The 22,450-nt window shown below is 44.0% G+C and overlaps 1 protein-coding gene across 1 annotated transcript; it reads right to left on the bottom strand.

The window, feature by feature from the left end:
• Positions 1–254: 254 nt before the first annotated feature.
• Positions 255–14,534, bottom strand: LOC139210638 (semaphorin-4G-like). The gene is made up of 15 exons (XM_070840721.1): positions 14,380–14,534; positions 9,923–10,071; positions 8,648–8,710; positions 8,422–8,520; positions 8,053–8,146; positions 7,850–7,963; positions 7,090–7,244; positions 6,039–6,214; positions 4,822–4,966; positions 3,767–3,989; positions 3,312–3,427; positions 3,049–3,203; positions 2,579–2,637; positions 1,885–2,111; positions 255–1,760 (listed from the first exon to the last, which is right to left on the bottom strand). Exons 1-15 carry the CDS (start codon positions 14,507–14,509, stop codon positions 978–980), a joined length of 2,688 nt encoding a protein of 895 aa, XP_070696822.1. The 5' UTR covers positions 14,510–14,534; the 3' UTR covers positions 255–977.
• Positions 14,535–22,450: the final 7,916 nt, after the last annotated feature.

The following is a 22,450-nucleotide window of genomic DNA, read 5'->3' on the forward strand; positions in this document are numbered from 1 at the left end:
ATATTAATGATGGATTATGAGCAGCTGTAAATTAGGGCTCCAAGTACAGTAATGCCTATTTGTGTTGGCAAGTATAACTTTAAAAATTAGAGGTGTATCTGTATATTATGTAATTACCAACAAACTGTTAAATGTGGCAGTCAAAGGTTATTGGTTTCATTTCTTACCATTTTTAACACCACATATATATTATGTCATTAATGATTCATATAAAACAATCTAATAAATTAATCTTTAATTTTGTTAACACCAACTTATGGTTAATAGGAATATTAAATAATGATTAATTCACCATTTATTACTGACGGCTGGTGTAAAGTGTAACGTGCTGTCGTGAGTTATTGTATATTATATTTGTGTTGGTTATTGCAGCTTGTTAAGTAGTAAAAGAGATAACATTGCAAACCAAATTCCCTCACTCACCATGCCCTTCTCCCTCAATATTCATAATGTGTTAATGTCATGTTTTAAAAATGCATAGGCCATCTGCGTACTTGTCAGTGCAAACAAACTTTGGCTAGCTGCCCTTCAGTTGAAATCGAGCCAAATATGGCCGCCACACAGCAGAAGTCTTCACATGTATTTATATTCCCGTAGGGATCTGCTCCCCGCTGGAGTCTGAGAATCCCACTTTGTGCTTTGTGGGTCAGAGATCAGACTACACACTGACTGCACATGTCCTTCTGGGCAGAACTGAGGTGAGGTAGATTGCTCTTTCGTTCCATTTCATGCTCCTTCGCTGGCATTTCTCATTCTCACATGTAACCGCATGTGTTGGGAAATTTGGGAATTAAGGTTGGCAAAAAGCTCAAAGGTTCAAAAAGGAGGAATGTCTCAATGTGGACAAAAAAAGAAGCCAAAATAAAGAATGTAGATAAGATTCTCTCATTGCTCAACAACAATGAGTCCTATGACAGGCACTTCAGCACCAGGTAAGAACACAGCGGTCCTCCCACCACAGGGGGAGCTACATCTGCCTACACAGAGCTCTCGTCCGGCCTGGGCAGCAGCTGCGTGTGTTTTCTCTTCTCTAAGATCCTGTTGAGCTCTTCAGCGAAGGAGTAGCAGAGCGGTGACGTGTTTTCGGAGTCACTCTGCCTCAGCAGCACGTAGCTGTTGCCGTTCATTCTCCTCAGGACGCTGGGCAGCGTGGCCGAAAGCCCGTTTGGGAAGTCACACTCTGGGGAGGGAAGCTGTGGAGTCGGTGGGAGAGGAGGGGCCGGGGGAGGAGGCTCTTTATTGGGTGATGGGTGACCCTCACCGGGGACGATCTGGAGGAAGCCTCCGTTCTGGATGTCACCATTATGCTGCTTTGACACCCCATTACAAATGCCGTTGCCGTTGCAGTGGCTTGAGATCGTCTTCAGCTCCATGTGGGTGGAGTTCCTGTGCTGTTTTTTGCTCCTGTTGTGCTTCTTGCTGATTGGGTAGGCAGCAGCTGCGGCACGTAATGAGTACTTCCCTCTGTGGCCCACTCGCAAGCAGAAGCCCACGTAGACGAGGACCACGGTGAGGACCACACACAGGCCTCCGAGGATGGTGATGAGAGACAGGTACATGGCCTCCATGTTCCTGGGGGAGAGCAGCTCCGAGTGGGGGAGGAGAGGGGCCGGGGCTGGTGGCAGGGGCCTCTCGGAGGAGGGATGCTCAGTGGGCCCTGGTAGGGTGGCGAAGACACTGTAACGGTCTTCAGTTGGCTCAACAGGTGGAGGAGGAGGTAGGTCCGGACGGATGGTGACGTTGTAGGTAACTAAGGCGACCTTAAGATGAGATAAGATAAACTTTATTAATTCTGCATCCGGGAAATGTACTTGTCATAGCAGCTCAATACTAAGACAAAGAGTGCAAGAAAATTATAAAATAAATTGCACATGAATGTTGCACCTTGATGTTGTTCTCAACAGCGTAGCAGGTGTACAGCCCGCTCTGGTCCTGTCGGGCCTCGATGATCAGCAGGCCGTCGGTGCCGGTTCTGAAGCCAGAGCTGAGGCCGTAGCCCTGCAGCTCGCTTCCTTCCAGAGTCCAGAGGGGCGTCGCCAGGTTGGAGCTGAGCTCACACTGCAGCAGCACGTCATCACCCACCCGCACAGAGCGACTCCGCTGGACAGCGTCTGAAACGCATATCAGTACAGTGAGAAAATCAAATTTCACATCAAGTTTACAAGAAATCTCACCTCCAACTCATTCTATGTGTTAATTGCTTTACACATACTTACTTAACAAGGAGACATAAACTCTAGTTACATATCTCTGTGATTCGTATACTATACATAATATTACCTTGTACAGTGAGAGAGCAACGAGGGGCAGAAGATGCTAGATTTTATCACATAGAAATTGTGAAGTGTGCGAAGACATTTGCCTGCCTTGAATATCAAACAGATTTCTCTCCAGAGATGGCAAAAATGTGATTAAAGAAGGTAGGAGAAGATTTTTGCCAACGCAGTGTGAATAATCAACTTTCAAAGAGGCCTTCATGCCATCTGATGACAACTATGCATCTTTGAGTCCTTCCTATTTTTCTATTTTCATTCTCCCTTTCATCATCCACTGCTCTAGAAACGAAATTCCAGCGTACCAGCTTGTGTATTCTCACATCCACTGCTGCCATGCTGGATGTCCTGGATTAAAGCGGATCTGTGAAGAAGGAGGAAACATAACAATAAGAGTATTAGTGCAAAGAATAAAAACTTACTGTAGCATTAAAAATATCCAGTGTTGTTGATACAAGAACATATTAAGATTTCTATTTAGTCCTTTTTCTATTGTGTGCTTTATTCTGATCTATTCATACCCACTCATATCAGTTATTGCTCCATAACAGCTGTCTACTGAGTAAGCAGATCTGTCCAGATTAATCAGCACACTTTAAGTACACAGCTGCATACTATGTTTACTATCGCAGCTAGCATCAAGTTTCCGCCAGCGCTGTGATTACGCAACAGTTCTGGGAGCTGACACCGTGATAGCGCACGGGCCAAGTCAAATCAGATACACAAAAGGGCACCTGCAACACTTAAATCACCCGATACACCCTTTAGTACCCACCTGTCTGTCTGCGCCATTATGTCCACACACTGGACTCCGTTCCAGGCACAGTGAGGGTCCCTGGCAAAGACGCAGTCGTAGCAGGAAGCATATCTGCGACAGTTAGAGAGGGGAAGCTGCACCACCCCTGATGGAGAGCCCACGTACACACTCATCTGGGAGGGGGAGAGACGATTTAAATGCTGTAGGACGGAGATTGTTCCTTAAATGTGTGTGTGTGTGTGTGTGTGTGTGTGTGTGCATGTGATGGTCAAACACACTACCTGTTGTGCAGATATGAGCAGGTTGTTAACAGGCTGCGGCTCCTCAAACAGTTGAAGCTCCTCGATGATGTGCAGCTGACCCTCGACTTCTACAGCTTTATGTAACCAGCCTTCATCTGTGTGACACATGAAAAGAGAAAACTGGAGAACTGTAGGAGGACTACAAGCGGAGTATAATGTGTTCCTGTCATCCAGTTTCCAAAACATATCGCTGTGTTTCAGTTTGATTTTCTTCCTCATGGTTATGTTTATATTTGCTATTATTCTGTATTTAAGTGCTGGAATACAAGTACATATATTTTTGTTATTTATAATTTTGAGTTATTGCTGTGAGGCAGTTTTTAGTCAACATGGGTAAAAAGAGCAATATGGTGCCAGTGGTCTGCAAAACTCTGGATTGGAACGATTCATTTTACAAATTGCACAATTACTACCTGACATGAATACATACACACCTGTGCCCATGTATAATACATGGTATGTTCGTCCATCTAAGCCTTGGACCATGTGGACGGCCATGTGTGTGTAGTCTGTGGTTCTCCTGAACAAAATGGGCCGTCTGTCTGATGGCTGGACCTGCTGGGACATCAGAGGATGCCTCCTGACAAAGTCCAGCACATCATCAGGCAGGGAGGTGGAGACGTTTATGCCCCTGGCCCGCAGAGCATCAGTTATACACTGCAAGGAAAGAGGACAAAGAGAGTGATGAGCAAGGAACAAGGCATCATGTGGGCTGCAGGGAGAACAGAGACATTTTTGGCTCATTTGTAATAAAGTTCTCTGTAAATAGTGAAGGAGAAGGAGAGGACAGCAGGGGGGATGTCACGAGGCTTAGTGAGATGGTCTGCGTGGGGACTTAAGGGATCAAGAAAAAAAAAAAGCGAGCATGTGGAAGATTCTGTCTGAGGAAAATGCAACTTTTCACGTGGACAACAATGAGCCAGTGTGCGTCCAGCAGTGCTGACGTGCGGGTGACTCAGCTCTCTCTCCACCTGACTGAGCGAGCATCCTCACTTCTCTATTAGTCCTTTTCAAGTGACTTCAGCCAACTCCTCCGAGAGGCTTTCACGCTCCCAAGTTAAAACCCTTGACCGCTTCTCCTTTCCGTTTAATAGCACCGTTAAAATTAAGTCCTACAAAGTGTTGAAGTGACACTACAGTGGATAATGTCTAACGATGCCACAGCCCTGGCTGCCGCACTAAGCCATTGTCGCCAAAGCTACAGGCTGGAGGTAATCGCCATGGAAATGGGTTTCAGTGACATAAGCTGGCTGTGTTTTGAGCCTCATCCTTGAGGCTGCGACTCGTCCTCGCTATCATTTTCCCTCTATCTTTCCTCTGCTTCCTCTTCTTATCTATCTCTACTTAAGATCAGCTTCATCTGCTCTCTGTTTGGGTTTTCTGGTGTGAATCCTCGGAGGACGGAGAGGAGAGAGACACTCTCCTGTGTGTTTTAGCTTATGGTAAAGACACTGAGAGGGCAATAGTGCCTGTGTGCATATGTGTTTACCGTTCCAGGTCGTGGGTCAGGGATCTTTCCAGTGTATTCCCTCCACTTAGAGCCGGAGTCCTGGTTCTCCATGTAGGGTCCTTGAAAGGCCTCTTGGACTTCAGACAGAGAAAATCGACACACAGCAGATGCCTTCACATTTTTCCTGAGGACGGCAACACACACACACACACACACACACACACATATACAGAGTGAGAAAAAGACCAGAGCACAGGCTGCGAACAATAACAGCAGTAAACCCTGTGTTGCCATAGGGACAGCAGTACATCAGTGGCTCACCTAGATGAAAAGATGAAGAGAGACAAAAGCACATGGGGGGGTGGTAATAAGCACTGTCAGAGATAGTATGAAGCTGATTAGAAGTCACACATCTCTGAGAGGAGTGGGAGGGAAGGAGGAGGGAGCTACAAAATGGTTTCGGAGAGGTGTAGTAGGAGGTAAGAGACGGGAGCGGTGGAGCTCAAGAGGAGACAGAAGCATCCTAAGTAAACAAATTTGGCTTGTTTATGTTTTTCCTGTCACAAAATATTTTGTTGTGACATAACATTCATTTGACATCTTCACAGCGAATGAACCACATTGAAAGTGGGAACTAGTTTCTACAGATTTTCCCAAAATCAAACCCAATTTTTTTATACTATTAACAGTTGTTTTTCTGCAATAGCCATTTGGTGTATTTACATTGAGTAATTATCTCTTGGTATAGTAGGGGTGGGAGTCCACCAGTATGTAAAGCAGCCCAATTTTAACTCATTAATATCAGCCTCACTGTTACCTGTTTGATCCTTTACACCACGCTAGAGCCGTATTATTATTGCTAATTGCAATTAAAGGCATTTAATTGGCCAACCATGGGATGGCAGTTATTGTGAAGCAGCCAGAGGAAATGTGGTCGTCTCTGATGTTAATTAACTGCAGTTGTTCATCAATGATCACAACGTTTAACTTCTTCTAAGCCCATCTAAATCTGCATTTTTAATTAACATTCTCTCATCAAACTGCCTAAAACTTGTTCACCCAACTTCTTTTTTTTCATATCATTTGGATGAAAAAGTTCTCCGTGCCTTGTCTCACCCCTTTCTTTCATCTCATCCCTTCCCGTCTTCTTCAACTGTCTCAATGTATCGATTGCTGCCTTTCATCTTCGCCTCACTCATTTACATTTGCATCCTCAAAGTCCTCGTCAGATCTTGACAACACCCGTTCCCACTCACCACTCCAGGCCGAAGATGCCGTAGAAGAGCGTGTCCTGCGGCGTGTGGCCAGGAATGACGAACACACTGCGCAGCATGTTGAAGTGGAAGTCGTACTCTGGCAGAGAACACGTCAGCCTGGCCTTGAGGAAGGACGTCCATCGTTTCTGGAGAGTTAGACGGCCTCCTCGGTCCCCCTGAGGGGAGAAGAGTGGAGGAGAAACAGAGGAGGAGGAGGAGGAGGAGGGAGTGGAGAGAGTCATATGAGGTAAAGCCTGAATAAAAGTAAAACAGGCTGAACACTCGGCTCAAGGTGGCACACAAGGGGAAGTGAACCTCCTAAAGAGCGCAACAGATGGCAAGGGAAAGCAATTACGATATGTTCAGTAAAGTCATGGCTTCCCATAGGTAAGACTCCCTACAATAATCCACAGGTTTGTCTACGTCCCTCAGAGGACACCTGAAGGTTGGGTATTTCTTGACAGGTTTGAAGTGGAAAAGCATGACTCTCGGACATGATTTTTTTTGGAAAACCAGCAACTAACAACATCTTGCGCTTTGATTTTAACTTTTAAATGTATTCAGCCAGTGGCAAATTGCAAATGTCCCATATTCCGCCACAGGGCATTTCTATTAAGATGATGAAACAAATATGCTGCCAAGCTTTCAAGGAGGAACCTTGTGAACTGACTTCATTTTAAGGTGCCACAGGGGACAGGAACAAGGTTATAAGATTGTTGAAGATATTTTTTAACACTATTTTTAACCCCTTTCTGGGCAACAGGAAAGGTAAATCATTCACATTTTAGGCAGCAGAGGATGCTAAACAGTCATCTCTCCCCTGCAGTCATCCATCCCTCTCACTCTGAGCCACAATGGCTCTGCAGCCCATTCATCAGCTACTGCCTGCCCCCCCAATCACACTATTACAAATGCATTTCCACATCCAGCCCCTCATCTATTATAGCACCCTCTCCTATCCTCTACCAAAACTTCACTCAACCTAGTCTGATGCAAGGCTGCGTTTCCACTTGCAAATCATGTCCTGCATCATGTTTTAATCTGCGCTCACCTTACAAACCCGAGCGACTCGTGCCACCCTGCTGTGGCTGTAGGTTGTCGTCTGCTCCTGACTCCTCTCGGTGAAGAAGAAGTAGATTTTGTCATCGTCACCAGAGCTGCTGCCCAAACTCTCCCTAACCAGCGCAGAGCCCACGAAGTCTGCCTCTGTATGGGGGACAAAAACAGATTCATACTGTGTTTTTCTCTTCTTGTTAAATGAGTTAAAATCATTTCCACCTCATGTGACGTAATTAACCGTTGACAGTGTTTGCATCCACGGAGTCCCATTTAAGTAAGCGATGACATGACATGAGCCGTTAATACCCTGGTATTGGCTGTAGTAGTTACCCTGCACAAGACAGTAAACATAATATTCTACGTGTCGACCTGAGGGGTCTCATCAAAACACAAAACAGTAAGCAGTTGGCTACTTTTACAATGAGGGGAAAGAAAAGGTAAACATGATGTAAAGTTGACGAACTGATGTTCAGCAGACACTTAGCATAAAGACCTAACGTTTACCATCTTCACTGCCTGGAATCCACGAATAAAAGGAATCGTCAATGCATACAAGTAATAATGCTTTAAGAATTAGCGGAGTAATCAGTAGCTGATGTAAGCAAAGTAAAATAATGTATTATTGATCCGATGGGGCTGATAAAGAAGTTCTGAGTTGCATGTGGAGGCTTAAACCTGGTGTGAGCTGGTTGATGTAAGACTAGAGGTCTTACATGCCAAAGGACTCTTATCATTCCCTGAAATTAACTCACCATTCAGCCAGCGTGTGGGGGCATCTTCTGTCTTCAGCGTGGGAGATGGAGAGTTGCGGCGGATATCTGGAAAGCTCCTAAACTCATATTGGGAGGCGGTATACATCTGCTGGTCTGGAGGAAAACCAATTAATCAGCGTTTCATTATTCATTTAATTTTTAATAAAACTCTGGGGGTAAGTAACAACTGCTGACGGGCTTACCAACGATGAGGGCAGCGTAGCCTGTTGTCGGGCCATAGGGACATTTGTCTCTGCCCTCCTCAGGCTGAGACGACATTGCAAACTTCTGCTCATCCTATACGGGAGTAAATATTTGGGTAAAGAGGAAGCCATGAAACCAGGTGAGAAATGACAAAACCCACAGAGGTACAAGAAAAAGATTTGAGAGAAAGTCAAACATGATGTAGAACATGAAAGAGTTTTTTACAGCCGTGTTCAATAGATCAACAAATGTACTGGGAGAATGCAACACGCAAAAAGATTGTATTTGCATTACTATTTAAAAAAAAATGAATATCAAAGGTATTTAACAGCACTGGAAGGGCTGTCGTGTGTTTTGCATTGACCTACTATGTATGCACAGAGGGGTCTGAAGGCATGAGTCCCACACATGTAGAGATGAGTCGAGTTGAACCTCTGGAGGAAGCGGATGTGATTAAAACACTCCGTCTGGAAGAGGAAGAGAAAGCAGCAAAAGATATCACAGTGAGGGAATGAGTATCAATACATAGGAGAGAACCAAATACAAAAGGATGAAAAGAAAGCACTGAAGGAGAAAAAGAAACTAGATGCCTACCTTATTGTCTTTTCCCTTGAGCAGACACTGACGTTTTTGCTCGGGGGAAGCCTCCCACTCAATCTAATACACACCCAGTCACATACAGTAAAACAGAGACAGCAAGCGGCTTAGATGGTTTCATATCACTGACTTGCATAAATTAGAGAAAAATAATACTAAACGGACACGAGATAAGTGGAGACTAATATCTTTTTTTTGCTTTAATAATCAGTTTATTAGGAATTTTGCTATCACAGCATCAGAATTAACTGGAGCATGTCTTTTTTTACACTCCTCTGTGACAAAGAAAGTTGACATAACACATTTCTATTTACAACAGGAGACGGAGGAGTGGTAGCTAGGGCGTGTTTTACACACACATACGCAGACAACCAAAGATTCCTGATGACGGACATCACTGCCGTACCAACATAATTAGCATAATGTCAGGTTGTCAACAAGTAACACACGCAGCCTCAGTAGGTACCTAAAGGGATGAATCAGTTCTGGTTGATTTGGTGACGCCTGTCGTTACCGGTGGTGAAGCTAAGAATACGACACATTTATCGATAACTAGAGGCAGGGAACGTGCTCTCTGCAATTACCCTGAAATCATGATGTCTCGCTGATGAAATCGCTGTAGCTGTACTTTTACCAAGGCGAATATGTTTCCTCTTGAAAATAACGTCATATGGACGATAACTATAATGTTGATAATAAGAAAAGTTGTGCAGAAAAAACTCCTCTTCAATCCACAAACTTTATTCTGAATGCAAAAGATCCCAGGATTTCCAAAGATACCACAGGAGTCAGATTGAAATACAGGGAAATATGTACAAAATGAGGAATGAAGAATGCTGAATGTATGTATGAATGTATATGAGGTGTATAAAGTAGGGTAAATACTGAGTTGAAGTAAAATATGCTAATTACTGCATTAATTAGAAACTATTTCTGTGTCAACATGCTCTAGTACGTGGCTGATACTGACATGAATTCTGTATCTACTTAGAGTTACAGTGAGTTACAAGATACAGTAGTTCGTTTTTCTCAGTTTTTTCTCATTAATATGGAAGTTTATGCATGAAGTTGCTCCTGTGGTGTAACTGCAAGTTGTTGTGTAGAAAGCAATGTGACTACTCCCAAACAAACACACAAAAGGTGACGGGGGAATAAATACTTTTGCCTCCAAATGAAATATTGTTGCCTCTAAAAAAGTTCCCGCATTGTTGAATGCAAATGAAGCCGTGGCAGAGTTAAAGATACGGCAGCTGAGGAAACAAACAAACTCACAGTGAGAGCGGAGCTGGCTGAGATGTCAGAAGCATTGAGAGCGAATACAGCCCCCCGGGCCCCGACGTAGAGACGCTCACTGTCAGCCTCCAGCAACATTGTGCTGTAGTTGACTGCAGAGGACTGGAAACGCCTGCAGCCCTGGAGACCTGAGACAGGAAAGAGGAGGAGAAAGAAGGATTGGCTGTTAATGAAGGTGACCTTTTCTAACCCTCTGACTGCCTCAGCGGCACCTATCTAGCAAAACATCTCCTAATGGTAAAATACATTCCAGGGATCCATACACCACATGTGCTCCTTCGTGGCTGGTTCAGTGATGTGATATCCTGTAAAATTGGCACTTCAGTGGATCATTGGTGAAATTTTAGAAATGACACAGTCGAAATCAGTGGGAGCAAAACCGATGACGACAACCCAGGCAGTGTATCTGCTCAGAAACAGGCTGATTGTCATTCATATGGGTACACACATTACCACCTGGGCATACCTCAGCACAAACACTGTCCACTGCTATTGATTATGGTCTGTCTCCATGGGAACGTCTGTGGCTTAACAAAAACAACACATTTCTACGAAAAACCATCCTTAGTTCACACGTCATATTTTCTCAAATATTCCAGGAACTGACTTATTTATCCTCTGTAGCACCACTGGATTGATTGCTGTATTGATTGCATCCAGACTCTGTGGTCATCTGGACTTTTATGTGTTAATTTTAACTAAAAATAAAGAAAAGAAAATCCACAATGGTGCACATTTGTACGCTAGAATCTCCCAGAATACCTTTACAAAGCCCACATACGTGCATAAAGTTATTTCCATCAGGATGGGGCATGTTAAAAGCACAAGAGTGAGTGCTTTTTCAATCAAACCTGACAGTTTGTGAATAAAGAGAGAAATAGAAATCTCTTCATTTTCTGTGATGGATTTCTCGCTGTATGATTGTTGAATGTCAGCGCAGCAAGTGGGAAGAAGGCCTTGTTCTTTGATTCAGCAAGGTTCGCTTTAAAATCTGACATTCTTGTTTTTCGATTGCTAGAGAACATTCCTCCTATTTCACTCCATTGTACTGCAGCCGCACAAAAAAAACTCTTTATGTGACTTCACAGTTCACTCAAAACCACAAAGGTCATGCAGGCACTGGAGGAAAAATTGAGATTGAAGATAAATGATGGACCAACCAACCAACCAACCAACCAGCAGACGATTGTCATTCTTAGAGCCCAGCTGCAAGTGGAGCTACAAATGCCCCAAGTTTTGTGGTTCTAGCATCACAAATATGAGGATTGTCTGCTTTCCTCTGTTTAATATATAGTTATATATAGCAGTGACCAGAAATGAAATTATGACTCCACCGAGGACAATAAGAGCCAAGAGATTATGCTTATCCTGCACAGCTCTGCTAAAGAAGAAGATAATGAAAAGAGGCCCAGCACAACGTCAGAGATCCACTTCTCTACTTAATGTGGGTTTCTGTGGTTTGACGTTTCTTTGCTTTATGAATGTGTCCCCTGTCCAGTTTTCCAGGCTATATTGGGATGCATCTGTTTGACAGGACAAAATACTAATGAGGTTCACTCATACAAACACTCAGTGAAGGGTCACACTGTGCAGCACACACACACACACACACACACACACACACACACAGACACACACACGACATGTCGTAACGTCGCTTGTTGCAGTCATGAGATGCCGGAGAGTTCTAAACATATGATCTATCAGGACTCCTCTTAGCTTGGGTAAACATGACACCACTGTCAACACACACACACACACACACACACACACACACACACACACACACACACACACACACACACACACACACACACACACACACACACACACACACACACACACACACACACACACACACACAGAAAGCTTCTAGGCATATTATAGCTACAACAATAAACAGTGAGCAGTCTTGTGTCTTTTACAGCAGTCAAAAATGTACTGTTATGTAATCTAATGTCTATTTAAAATATCTAACCTGACTAATGCTGAGCAGGTTTTACTATCCGCTAAGGGTGGAGACACTTGAAAACAAGCCACTCTTAGTGCCTATTGATGAGTATAGTAGCTCAACACGGCCAACCAGAAAAGTGTGAGACTTCCTCCAGCCTCTGCCAATCCACTTCCCCCCGAAGACTGCATGGTTATGAAGTAAGCTGTTGTTAAGATTCCTATCAGCTGCTGCAAAAACACAATCCACTCTGCTCACTTCAGCAGCAGCAGCAGCAGCTTCCCATCCCAGACTGCTCCTGGGCGATCAGGTGTCTACTTTTTCTCCCTCATTCTCTGCAGGAGGAAGAAGAGTATTACCTGTAAGGGATTTTCGGAACAATAACTTTTCCTACGTGATATGAGTGCCTCATTGTGAGCGGAGACACTGCATTATTGCAGAGACAATGCCGAAGTTTCCTCAGTGTAATCCGAGCTTTAGGTCCACATCGCCTGACGGCCGGAGCCGGGTAACTCAAAACAACATCGCTGAGAGTGAAGCAGCAGAGGGAGGTTTATTAACTATATAGATAACAGCACATTTAACTCTCGACTTGCATGATCATGCGAGGAAAGGCATGTTTTATGTCACGGAGAGAAACAGAGAGAGGTAGCATGAGAAGCCCAGATGATATTATTTACTGAGCAAACACTCGGACCTCAGCTGATCAGCACAGCACACAGTGTTCAGGGACACACACACACTCACGTACACTCGTTGAACCTCTAGCCGTTGGACTGTGACGTGACAGCCTTACATACAAATTCACACTCGGGTGTCAGGCCAGTTTACGGTTCAGACTATTCTGACATGCATACTGGTGGCACTGAATAAACAAAGTGAAATCCAACGGCTGTAACTCAAAGTGGCAAATCCTCACAATACCTGACAGGTTGGAATCAGTGCGTGTAGTGAAAAGGTATTTAGATGTAACGCCACAACACGGCTCTCTCTGTTTTGCCAGCTTTTGGCCTTTCAGCCCTTCAAAACTGAGCACTGGCATTTGTCAAATTAATAACTTTTAATGATCCCCCTCCTGCAAATTTTTTAACCTTCTTTGTGAGAAAAAAAAAGTGAGGGGAGAACCCAGGTGTGTGAGTGTGTGTGTGTTTGACTGCGTGTATGCTTGTGTGATTTAACTACCCCACACAGGTTCAGAGGCTTTGCCTTTAGGTTGCTAAGAAACACAGAGATTAAAGGGATTAGTGGTAAGTTTGCATATCGAGGTCTTTTTATCGAGAGGAGGGAAGCAAAAGAAACAAAGACGAGAGGTAAAGACAAGGTAAAGGGAGGACAAGAGGGCAGCGCATCCATGAAAAGTACAAACTAATGAAGAAGAAACTGAGTAAAAGAGACAGAGCTTTAGTGCAAAAGTGGAGAGATAGATGGTAGAGGAGGGGGAGTGGATGAGAGAGGGACGGGCTAGCAGACGAGAAGATGAGTCATGAAGGAGGACCTGTGGGCTGGCTCGAGGACTAACCGATGATTTACAGGAACTGAGATAAAGGTATCAAGAGAGGTTCGCAGCAAGTGGAGCAACAGGGGGGAAACAAGATGGATAATAAGTGTAAGTAGGTGATGTATTGTGAGAAAGACAACTGTTTAGAGAAAGAGATGGGGAGAGGAGGGATGTTGTTCTACAAGCAGATCTTATAAGGCGAATTTGGCTGCAAGTGAAAGTGGAGACGTGAGAAAATTTCTTTCACACGTCCGTGTATCAACAAATAAAGTCCACGATCAGATAAAAGCTTTAAAGGTGTACACACACACACACACACACACACACACACACACACTTACCCACACATGCACAAAAGAAAAATACTGTATACGGCAGTGCGATACTACAACAGTTGTCATGGTTACGGTGCTTCTCAACTACCTACAACAGTGTCGGTCTCCCTGGATGCTCCGCAGGGATCCGAGTGTAAGCACTTCACTTATCTACCACCGTCTCTGTAGCACCTCGGGCTACGTTCTATCACTCACACAAGGCAAATGAATCATAATCACAGAAAATATCGTGGTTTGCAGAAGACGCAGGTGTACGAATTACCAGAGGCAAGTTGGTGTGCACATAAATGAAACTGAGAAGACAGTGAGGGAGAAGAGAGAAGAGGTGTCAGGAGAGAGTAAAGAGAGAGTGAAATAAAGAAAACTGTTGTTTTCAATTTTCTTTATTTAAAGAGAAAGACGGAGGCTGTAATACTACAGAAAGAGACGCTGCACAAATAAAGAGTTTCTTTTCAAATGTTACTTTCGCTCTATTTAAAGAAACTGCTGGGCTGAATGTAAAGCACTGCAGTAATCATGGAGTTATGAGTCATCTTTAAGGCATTTAACTGAAAATGTTTGAGGGTCAAACAGGAATGTGTTGCACCAAAACCTGTTCATAAATGTACTCATTTTGGACCAAAACCCTCTGTGTGCCTGCGTCTGTGCTTACCACTGCTCAACACGGTGACGCGTGGAGTCACGTCCAGGTCCAGGGGCGTTCTGAACGGGTAGCTGGCTGCCGCGCACACCCAGCAGCTCATCAGCAGGAGCCGCACCGCAGAGGATTGAGCTGCCCGCATCTCCGCCGAACGTCTCACGTGCCACACACACACACACTCTCTCTGACCAGGCTGACCGCACACGCACAGGCAATCACACGGACATATTCAGCCCACGGCTCACGTACACCCCTGCACACATACACACCCACGGACACTGGCAGGCAAGCAGGCAGCCTTGCCGTAGAGAGGAGTGAAGAAACCTGAAGAAAAAAAAAAACACACACACATACCAACAGTGTTAGTAGTCATGTCCACACTAGAGGAAACACTGAACGGTGTCCGTGTGGGCACTGTGACTGAAAATGTCACCTCCCAAAGTCAGGGGAGAAGTTGAAAAAGCTTGTGAAGTTGAGTAGCAAGGTTCAAACACATCATATAAGCTGATGTGGAGGATTTCAAAGGGATGACGACAGATATGAAAGAGACACAAAGTGCATTCGCTCAATAAAATATTGGGGGCTTTTGTAGATGAGTGGTGCTCTGCGAGACCGGTAAAGTCTTCCAGTCTGTGGTGTGTGAGCAGCAGCTGCCGAGTCTAAACACATGACTGAAAATATCATTAAGCAAACAATGACTGTCAAACAGAGCTACGTGCCGATATCACGAGCAAACACTTGGGGATTAAACGGCGATGTGGAGCAATCCAGACAGATAAGGTGTGAAACCAGTTCAAACAGCAGACGTACCTGAGAGGGGCCGAATCCACGAGGGGAGAGATTGTGAAATATGATCATCTCTCAGATCTGTGTGTTGTGATGTGAATGCCAATGTTGCTCAGACAGAACAAGACCCCCTTTTGGAGGAGTGCGGGGAGAGATGGTGAGAGAGGAGGGGAGGGAGGAGATGGTGTGTATCTATGTGTGTGTGTGTGTGTGTGTGTGTGTGCACACTATCACAAACACACACCGACACTGAGAATACGCTGCCTGTGGAGTATCACCAACCTTATCCAATTTCATTTAGAGTAATGGTGACATCTCTCTTTCTCTTACTCCCTTTCAGTATGTCTCTATTTAAAACGCACACACACACACACACACACACACACACACACACACACTCTCTCTCAATTCATTTGGCTTGATTGGCATGAAAGTTTTAGGAATAATGTTGCCAAAACACCAAGGAAAATTTGGTCAGTATAGAATAATATGAACCTCAGTACGACATTAAAATTCTCTCCGCCTCTGTCTTTAAAATGCTTTCCCTGCTCCAACTGTGAACAGTCTCTACCCAGTGCTCTCCTTTCACACAGCATACCTCTAGCACCCTTAAGAGCTGAACATCCGTGGAGCCAGTTTGTTCCTTCTATCACAAGCATGCACACACACACACACACTAACACAAATCTATTCCCACACACACACACACACACATACATGGATGCAACAACACCAACAAAGAAAAGAGCAGAAAAGTGAAACCATTAGCACACGTTCATGTGACTGACTCCTACAGAACGTCCCAGCGGCCCCTCTGGGTCGACACCACGACCACGGCTGGCTGAGCTTTGCATAATACGACAGACAAACACAGCAGCATGCAGGCGCAGGGAAAGAGAGATACTCTACTGACTGTGGCTTTAACAGTAGGTACAAACAGGGAGACGGGGCTGTATACACTGTGATATTATCAACTTTTACTGCCCACTGTTCCACCCACAGGACACCAGCACTATGGAAGACTTCCACAGACCGCTACTACTATGGAAACTCAGCAGAGAGACATGAAACCTGCAGCAGGTTTAGCTGAGACAGACAATACGTCACGCTGAGCTTTTATTTCTCTTTATTTTTTAATTAGATTGCACGGTAATGCGCTTGAAAGTGAGGGCTGTTCTGCAGTTGACAGGAAATTAATCTTCAACAATTTTGTCAGATGAATCATTTCTTGAGTCATTTTTAGAGAAAGACACATTTACTACTTTTCCTGTTTTATATCATTAATTAAAACACATTTCAGTTGTGATCTTTTGGTTGAACAAAACGAGTAATTTGTAAACACTGCTTTGAGCTCTGACAACTTCTGACAGGTATTCTTCACCATTTTGTGATGTTTTAATAGAATAAAAGATGAATTAATTGCAAAATAACGGACAGATTCATTTAAAAAAAAAAAACGAGTTTCCAGCAGCTGAATCTTAAGTAACGGATGTCAGACTTTTCCAAAATCCACTGACACATTCATCGCTTTGACAGAAAGGAGCTAAATCTTTACAGAGATGGATTTAGGGTCTCTGTAAAGGGCTGTTTCTGTTGTAGTGGAGTGGATTTAAACTTACAGAAATCAATCTAAATGCCTGGGAAATGTGAAGAAAAACCATCTTAGATACAGGTTGCATAGGTTTTTACAGCTCAGTCTTGTTGCCAGTATCGTAAATATACTTTGGGGAGCCCAATCATTTCAAACGTTGTGTGTTGCCTTTCCTGAGGCCTGTCAAACACTGTAAAGGTGAATCAATTGTCCTCCTAAAGCTCCCTTTAAAAGGTGCCAGAGGAGGCGCACTGAGGGGCCCCATGAAACATTTATTTGACTCATGCACACCAATCAAATCAATCAAATGGGCTGTCAGGGTCTAAATCCTTTCAGGCAGTTTCAGTCAATCAGTCTGTCAGTGGGGCACAGAGGTCCTAATGCGAGGAGGAGGAAGAGTCTATTCAGACAGTAAAAGGCACAGAGGGAATCAGAAACTATGAAAGAGTGGAGAGAAGGCAGCGAGCAAGGAGGTAAAACGCCGTCACAAAGTCCAGGAGAGCAGAGCAAAGAGCCAGTAATTGTGGCATTCCCGATACTCTGTCACCCAAAATCCATTACTCCTGACTTCGTCTGAGGACCGCGGACCCCCTGAATGCAGAAGCTTTTAATAGTTAATTAGCCACTGAGCACACCGCTCAAAACTCTGAGAAAATGTTGAAAGAGACATGTTGAAAATCAAATGCAGCTGAGCCAGAGGAAATCACAGTGACCCTTTGTAATCTGTCTTCCTCCTGATCTCTCCGTCAGCTCTCGGTCCCATGACGTTCATTCAGGGAAGTGGTTTTTATCAGGCAATTATAAAGTGTCCACAAACCTGAATGAACAGAAGAGGCTGGGAGCTCTGCGGCGACAGCTCCATCAACAGACAACAATTGTCCCAAAGGACTTGAAACTTTCTGTTTATGAGTCAGATGTGTGCGCGACACAAATGGTAGAAAAGATTACAGTCAAAGCCATTGAGCTGCTCTTCAACTGAGAGACAGACTGCTTTAAAACACTCTTGTTACACAGACAGACAAAAGGAAGCCAAGTGAACTGAACTCTGTTTGTTCTGTGGCTTTTAAGCTTCATGCAGTCACTTTGTGAACGTTACACTGGGAGCTATTCACACTGAAGTCATTATGACAATAAGACAAAAGAGACAAACGCTGCGTACGGTCACGGTATAACCGAAACGATCTTTACCATCATTTACAATTATGGACAAGACAGCCGCACCGCCTATGTGAAGATGTTTCCACTCTGCTGCACCTTCTCTCTGGCTTAAACGGCATCCAAATGCAGCAATCGTTTAGAGTCTAAAGTCTAAAATTCATGGTTGTTGAGGGTCTAGAAGAAAGTTTAGACTCTCAAACACCATGATCAGTCTCATTTAAGAAAACGGGGATATCCTGGAATATTCTGTTTCTAGTAAATAATCCCAAATTTGCCTCAAAGAGCTTCACAATGTGAACAGAACACAGCACATTCTGTCCTTAGACCCTCGATTCAGTGAGGAAAAACATAAAGAAGAGCAGCAGAGGAGGAAGCACTCGTCCAGGGCAGACAGACGTGCAGTAGATGTGCACAGCAGATTAAAATGATGACAGTAAAATGAAACCACAGAGACACAGAGTTGCAGTATCAGTAGAAACATATATGAAGAAGATGGAACAACTTTTCTCTGAGCTTCCTGTTCTCACTTACATTAAAATGACCGTATGGTTGCATATCTTACGAGCTTTTCCCTCCACATCAGGATTTCTTCAAGGGTTCGCTGGGCTTTTCTTGATTAGATCACAGTTACAAAGACCATCAGCTGGGACAGGAGACCCTAAACAGATCAATCATGCTCTTCAAGCACCTTCAACGTCATCAGCATGTGTTTACGGCTTCTTGCCATTTGTTTTCCACATCTGGCTCCAGCTTTACTTTGCATTGTTTCCCACACTGTCCACATCCCTGTTGATATCTGACAGATTGAGTCACCCCACCAGTGCAGTCCCAGACGACTTATAACGCAGTAATGCAGTAAAATGAAGCAGGAAGGCACACAAATGGCTCAATGGATGCTTAAAACACAGCAATTTTACACATATTCCTGATGTCAATCCTTGCCTCAGTTCAGTATGAATTGGGTTACAATAGAAGGAGAAAACAGCCAATAATAAAAATGTAAATCATCTCATGTTTTCCAAGAGGATGTCATACATTTATCACATGAAAACTCACAAGTCTGTGTAGGACCATTTTACATAATTGTCATAAAGATTCTAGGAGATCAAAAATAATCATAAAAACACCTCTCATTGTGGGGCCACTGTGGAAATACCACAGAATAAAAGGAGCCACAATGAGAGAAGATAGAAATCAAGAGAAACTCCTCTCTACTCCAGCACGTAAAGGTGGAATCCTGTCGTGTCATTTTCACTGGATCTTACCTGGATCACCAAATTCCTCGAGGAGAAGGACGTGTGCGTTTCCTGCAGCTCAAGATAATCCAGCTGGACTTTGCACACACTGACACACACTGACACACACACACTGACACACAGTGCTGACAGTGGGGCTGACTCCACGCTCCTCTCCACTCATTTGCCGTCACAGGTGGCCCGCCCTCCCCTGCACGCTCCCTTCTCCCTCCTCTTATCTTATTGTTTCTGCACCAGCCTCTGAAATGAGGCAGTCTGCTCGTTTTTCCATCTGCTCCTCGTCCTTTGCTGCCGAGGCTCGCTGTCCCACTGTTTCTCGGGGTGTATCAGTCGCTCCAGCCCCGCACAGATTCAGTCATGAGGTGAAAAAGGTGCACGGATGTAACCTGTCCCATTCAAAGCTGCGGGGTGGCGTCACACTGACACCCAGCGGCCGCCGAAGGAATTACACTCACCCAGGTGAGCCGCCTCTAAAAAGCCATTTGCATTTAAATTCATCACTTTAACCAATAAACCCTCATCGGTGGCCGAAACCACTGATGCTGTGGTCTCTCTGACAAAAGAATAAATCAAGTAAACATCTAATTCTCAATTTCTTGGGCTAATTTTGGAAATTCAATCAATATGTTGTTATAAAGTCCCAGAAAACTCCAAATCAAGAGTTTAAATATACAGTAATTATTTTTGGCAACTTGGGTGAACTACAAACATCTACCAAATATGGAGAATCAATGTCCCGGTTAATCTGTATCCAGTGTTCACTCTCCTTTAACTCTGGTGTTGGTTTCCTGTGTTTGGTCTCCACCATGGAAGTGTCTGGCTCTTTATTTATGTTGTTATATTAAAACTAGCTGTTGTTCTAGTGGCTTGGTCGCTTCATAGAAACGCTCCATAGAGCAACCACTTTCACCTACACGTGTCCTAGAAAACACTGATTTTGGCAGCTTTAGATTTTTACATGAATTAGAAAGTCAAAACTAAACAAATGAAAAAAGCAACAATAAAAATTAAAGTTTTTTTTGGGGGGGGGGGGATATCTTAAAATATTATTTATATATCTTATAATTTATCCAGATCCTTAAGTAAAAGTATTATAATATCTTTATCTCTAAATTCTCATTGGTTTTATCAGGACTGTGTGGGTGTGGTTTGGTCAGATTTGCCTGACAACATAAGCAAACCACCAACTGTGATCAGATTTTTGATTCACACTTTGTCAAAGCTTTGATCTCAGTAGACAAGACATCACCTTTACCCAGCTGAGTCCTGTCTGCTTCACGCCACTGAGAGGAGCACAGTTTCCAGTGAAGAAGCTCTAAAAACGCTCTGTTTCCTGCCTGCGCAGCAGCAAACAGCAGGAACACACAGTTAGACACTAGCTGTGAACATATTGGAGCATTTAGCAGCTAAAGAGCCAAATATTTCCCCCTCCAGGAGTTGGTAGAGACCAAAAACAGAGCTAAAAGAGAGTGAATATGGAACTTACTCTCCTCAAGTGGCCACAAGCACGACTCCTAATGATAATGTTGCTTCGTATCTGCCGGATGTGTAAACAAGCATCGGTTTTGCCACATCAGCCTAAAAGGTGATGACTTGTCGATGATGTGTTCACAGCTTGTTTCCACTGCACCTAAGAGTCCAGAAAAAACTGTTTTTGCAGGTTTACAGGTCAAAACAGACTGATATGAGCTTTCTGCAGGTTTACACATGAGAACAGATGTTAGAAACAGAAACTAAATGTGTCGCTGTAGATTTTGCTTGAGGTTTCTTCTTCATTCAACCACTTTTCGGTTGCTTGTTAGAGACTCACATGACATTACTCACATTCAGGCATGCAGACATAATTCCCCCTGCTGTTCCTAATCTGTTTCCTCACCTCTCCTCCAGATCCTCAGGTAAAAATATCATATTTTGCATTTCTAGATTGGGTGAGATTCATGCAGCAGTGGATCTCATATCCCAGTATATGCAGATGTGATATACAAAGGAGCTCAACACTTAATGAAGGTGCCTGCGAGGAGAGCCTGCTCTCATCGCTCTCCCCTGCTCCCATCCCGAGAGATACACAAACCCAATGAAATAACGTCCCCTGAGGGGATATACATGGGAATCTAGTCATTATATTGCGCAAGGCAACAGTAGCCACATAGATCAGATATTAATCTGTGTGGATATCCTGCAGGTCTTCACACTGCTCTTAAAAGGGCTCATGCTTAGTGCGCCTCAGAGATCAGTGGGAGCTCTGATTAGGAAGGAAAAACAGCAGGTATCTGTCGTTCCGCGTACGACTTCTGTCTCTCATTCATACAGAACTTTTAATCCATTATGTATGTATATATATATATATCAATTATGAATGCAATTAGTCATGTTCAGTGGGTACAGTTAATGTCTTTTATCTCAACTCCTCACTGCAAGTCCACAGGGGATCTGCTCAGCAGAGGGGATGCGTCCCCGACACTCAGCTGTGTTAACCCCATAAAACTCACAAAGGGACACAACAGAGGAACTTCGCTGGAGCTTATGGAGGGTTACCATGGCAACAGTGGCGGGTAGATGGTAGATTGACGGTACATTCATTGCCGTGTAAGTCTCTCCAGACATTCATGGTCCACGGAGGATGACTACAGACTTTTCCTCCTCAGAGATCAACTTAGCTGCTTAGTCTATCTTTGTGGTTGAGATTAAAATGTCCCAACAACTACAGCAGGCCAGACTGGATGGATCGGCATGGAAATGTCAGGGTTTACAATTTACAAAGGTTTTGGTGATCTCCAGGCTTTTCCTATGGCGCCACCAAGAGGTTGACATTTATGGCCAAGATTGAAATGTCCATCTCAGATTGAATAACAGGAATGCTGGTGATCCCCTGACATTTTACGAAGCTCTATCATTAAGTTTTTAAAAACTCAATTTTTTATTTGTCCTTTATGATCTAATACCTGCAAACTGTATCTGTGTGCTTTGTGTTTCCCTCTTGTTTCTAGCAGCACTGCTTCTATTACTGCACTATAGGCTTGGGTGTGAGGCAATACCTAATAGACACCATTATTCCGGTTTATATGGACGATAGCGTCAGCTCCTAACCCAGGGAGTCTGGTGTGACAGATGAACCTGTTCTGAACACAGCACACAGTCACCAGCAATCACCTCAGCCCTGTCATTTCTTTAGCCTGCAGAGGATGGAGCCTCCCAAATTATCATGACGGATGAAGACACCCACAGTACACCAATTACCGTTACTGCACTTTCCTTCCGAGACCGTCCTCTTTCACCTGTAATTCATGTTGAT

Source organism: Pempheris klunzingeri, chromosome 12 (genome assembly GCF_042242105.1).
Source record: "Pempheris klunzingeri isolate RE-2024b chromosome 12, fPemKlu1.hap1, whole genome shotgun sequence".
NCBI classification, from domain to species: domain Eukaryota; kingdom Metazoa; phylum Chordata; class Actinopteri; order Acropomatiformes; family Pempheridae; genus Pempheris; species Pempheris klunzingeri.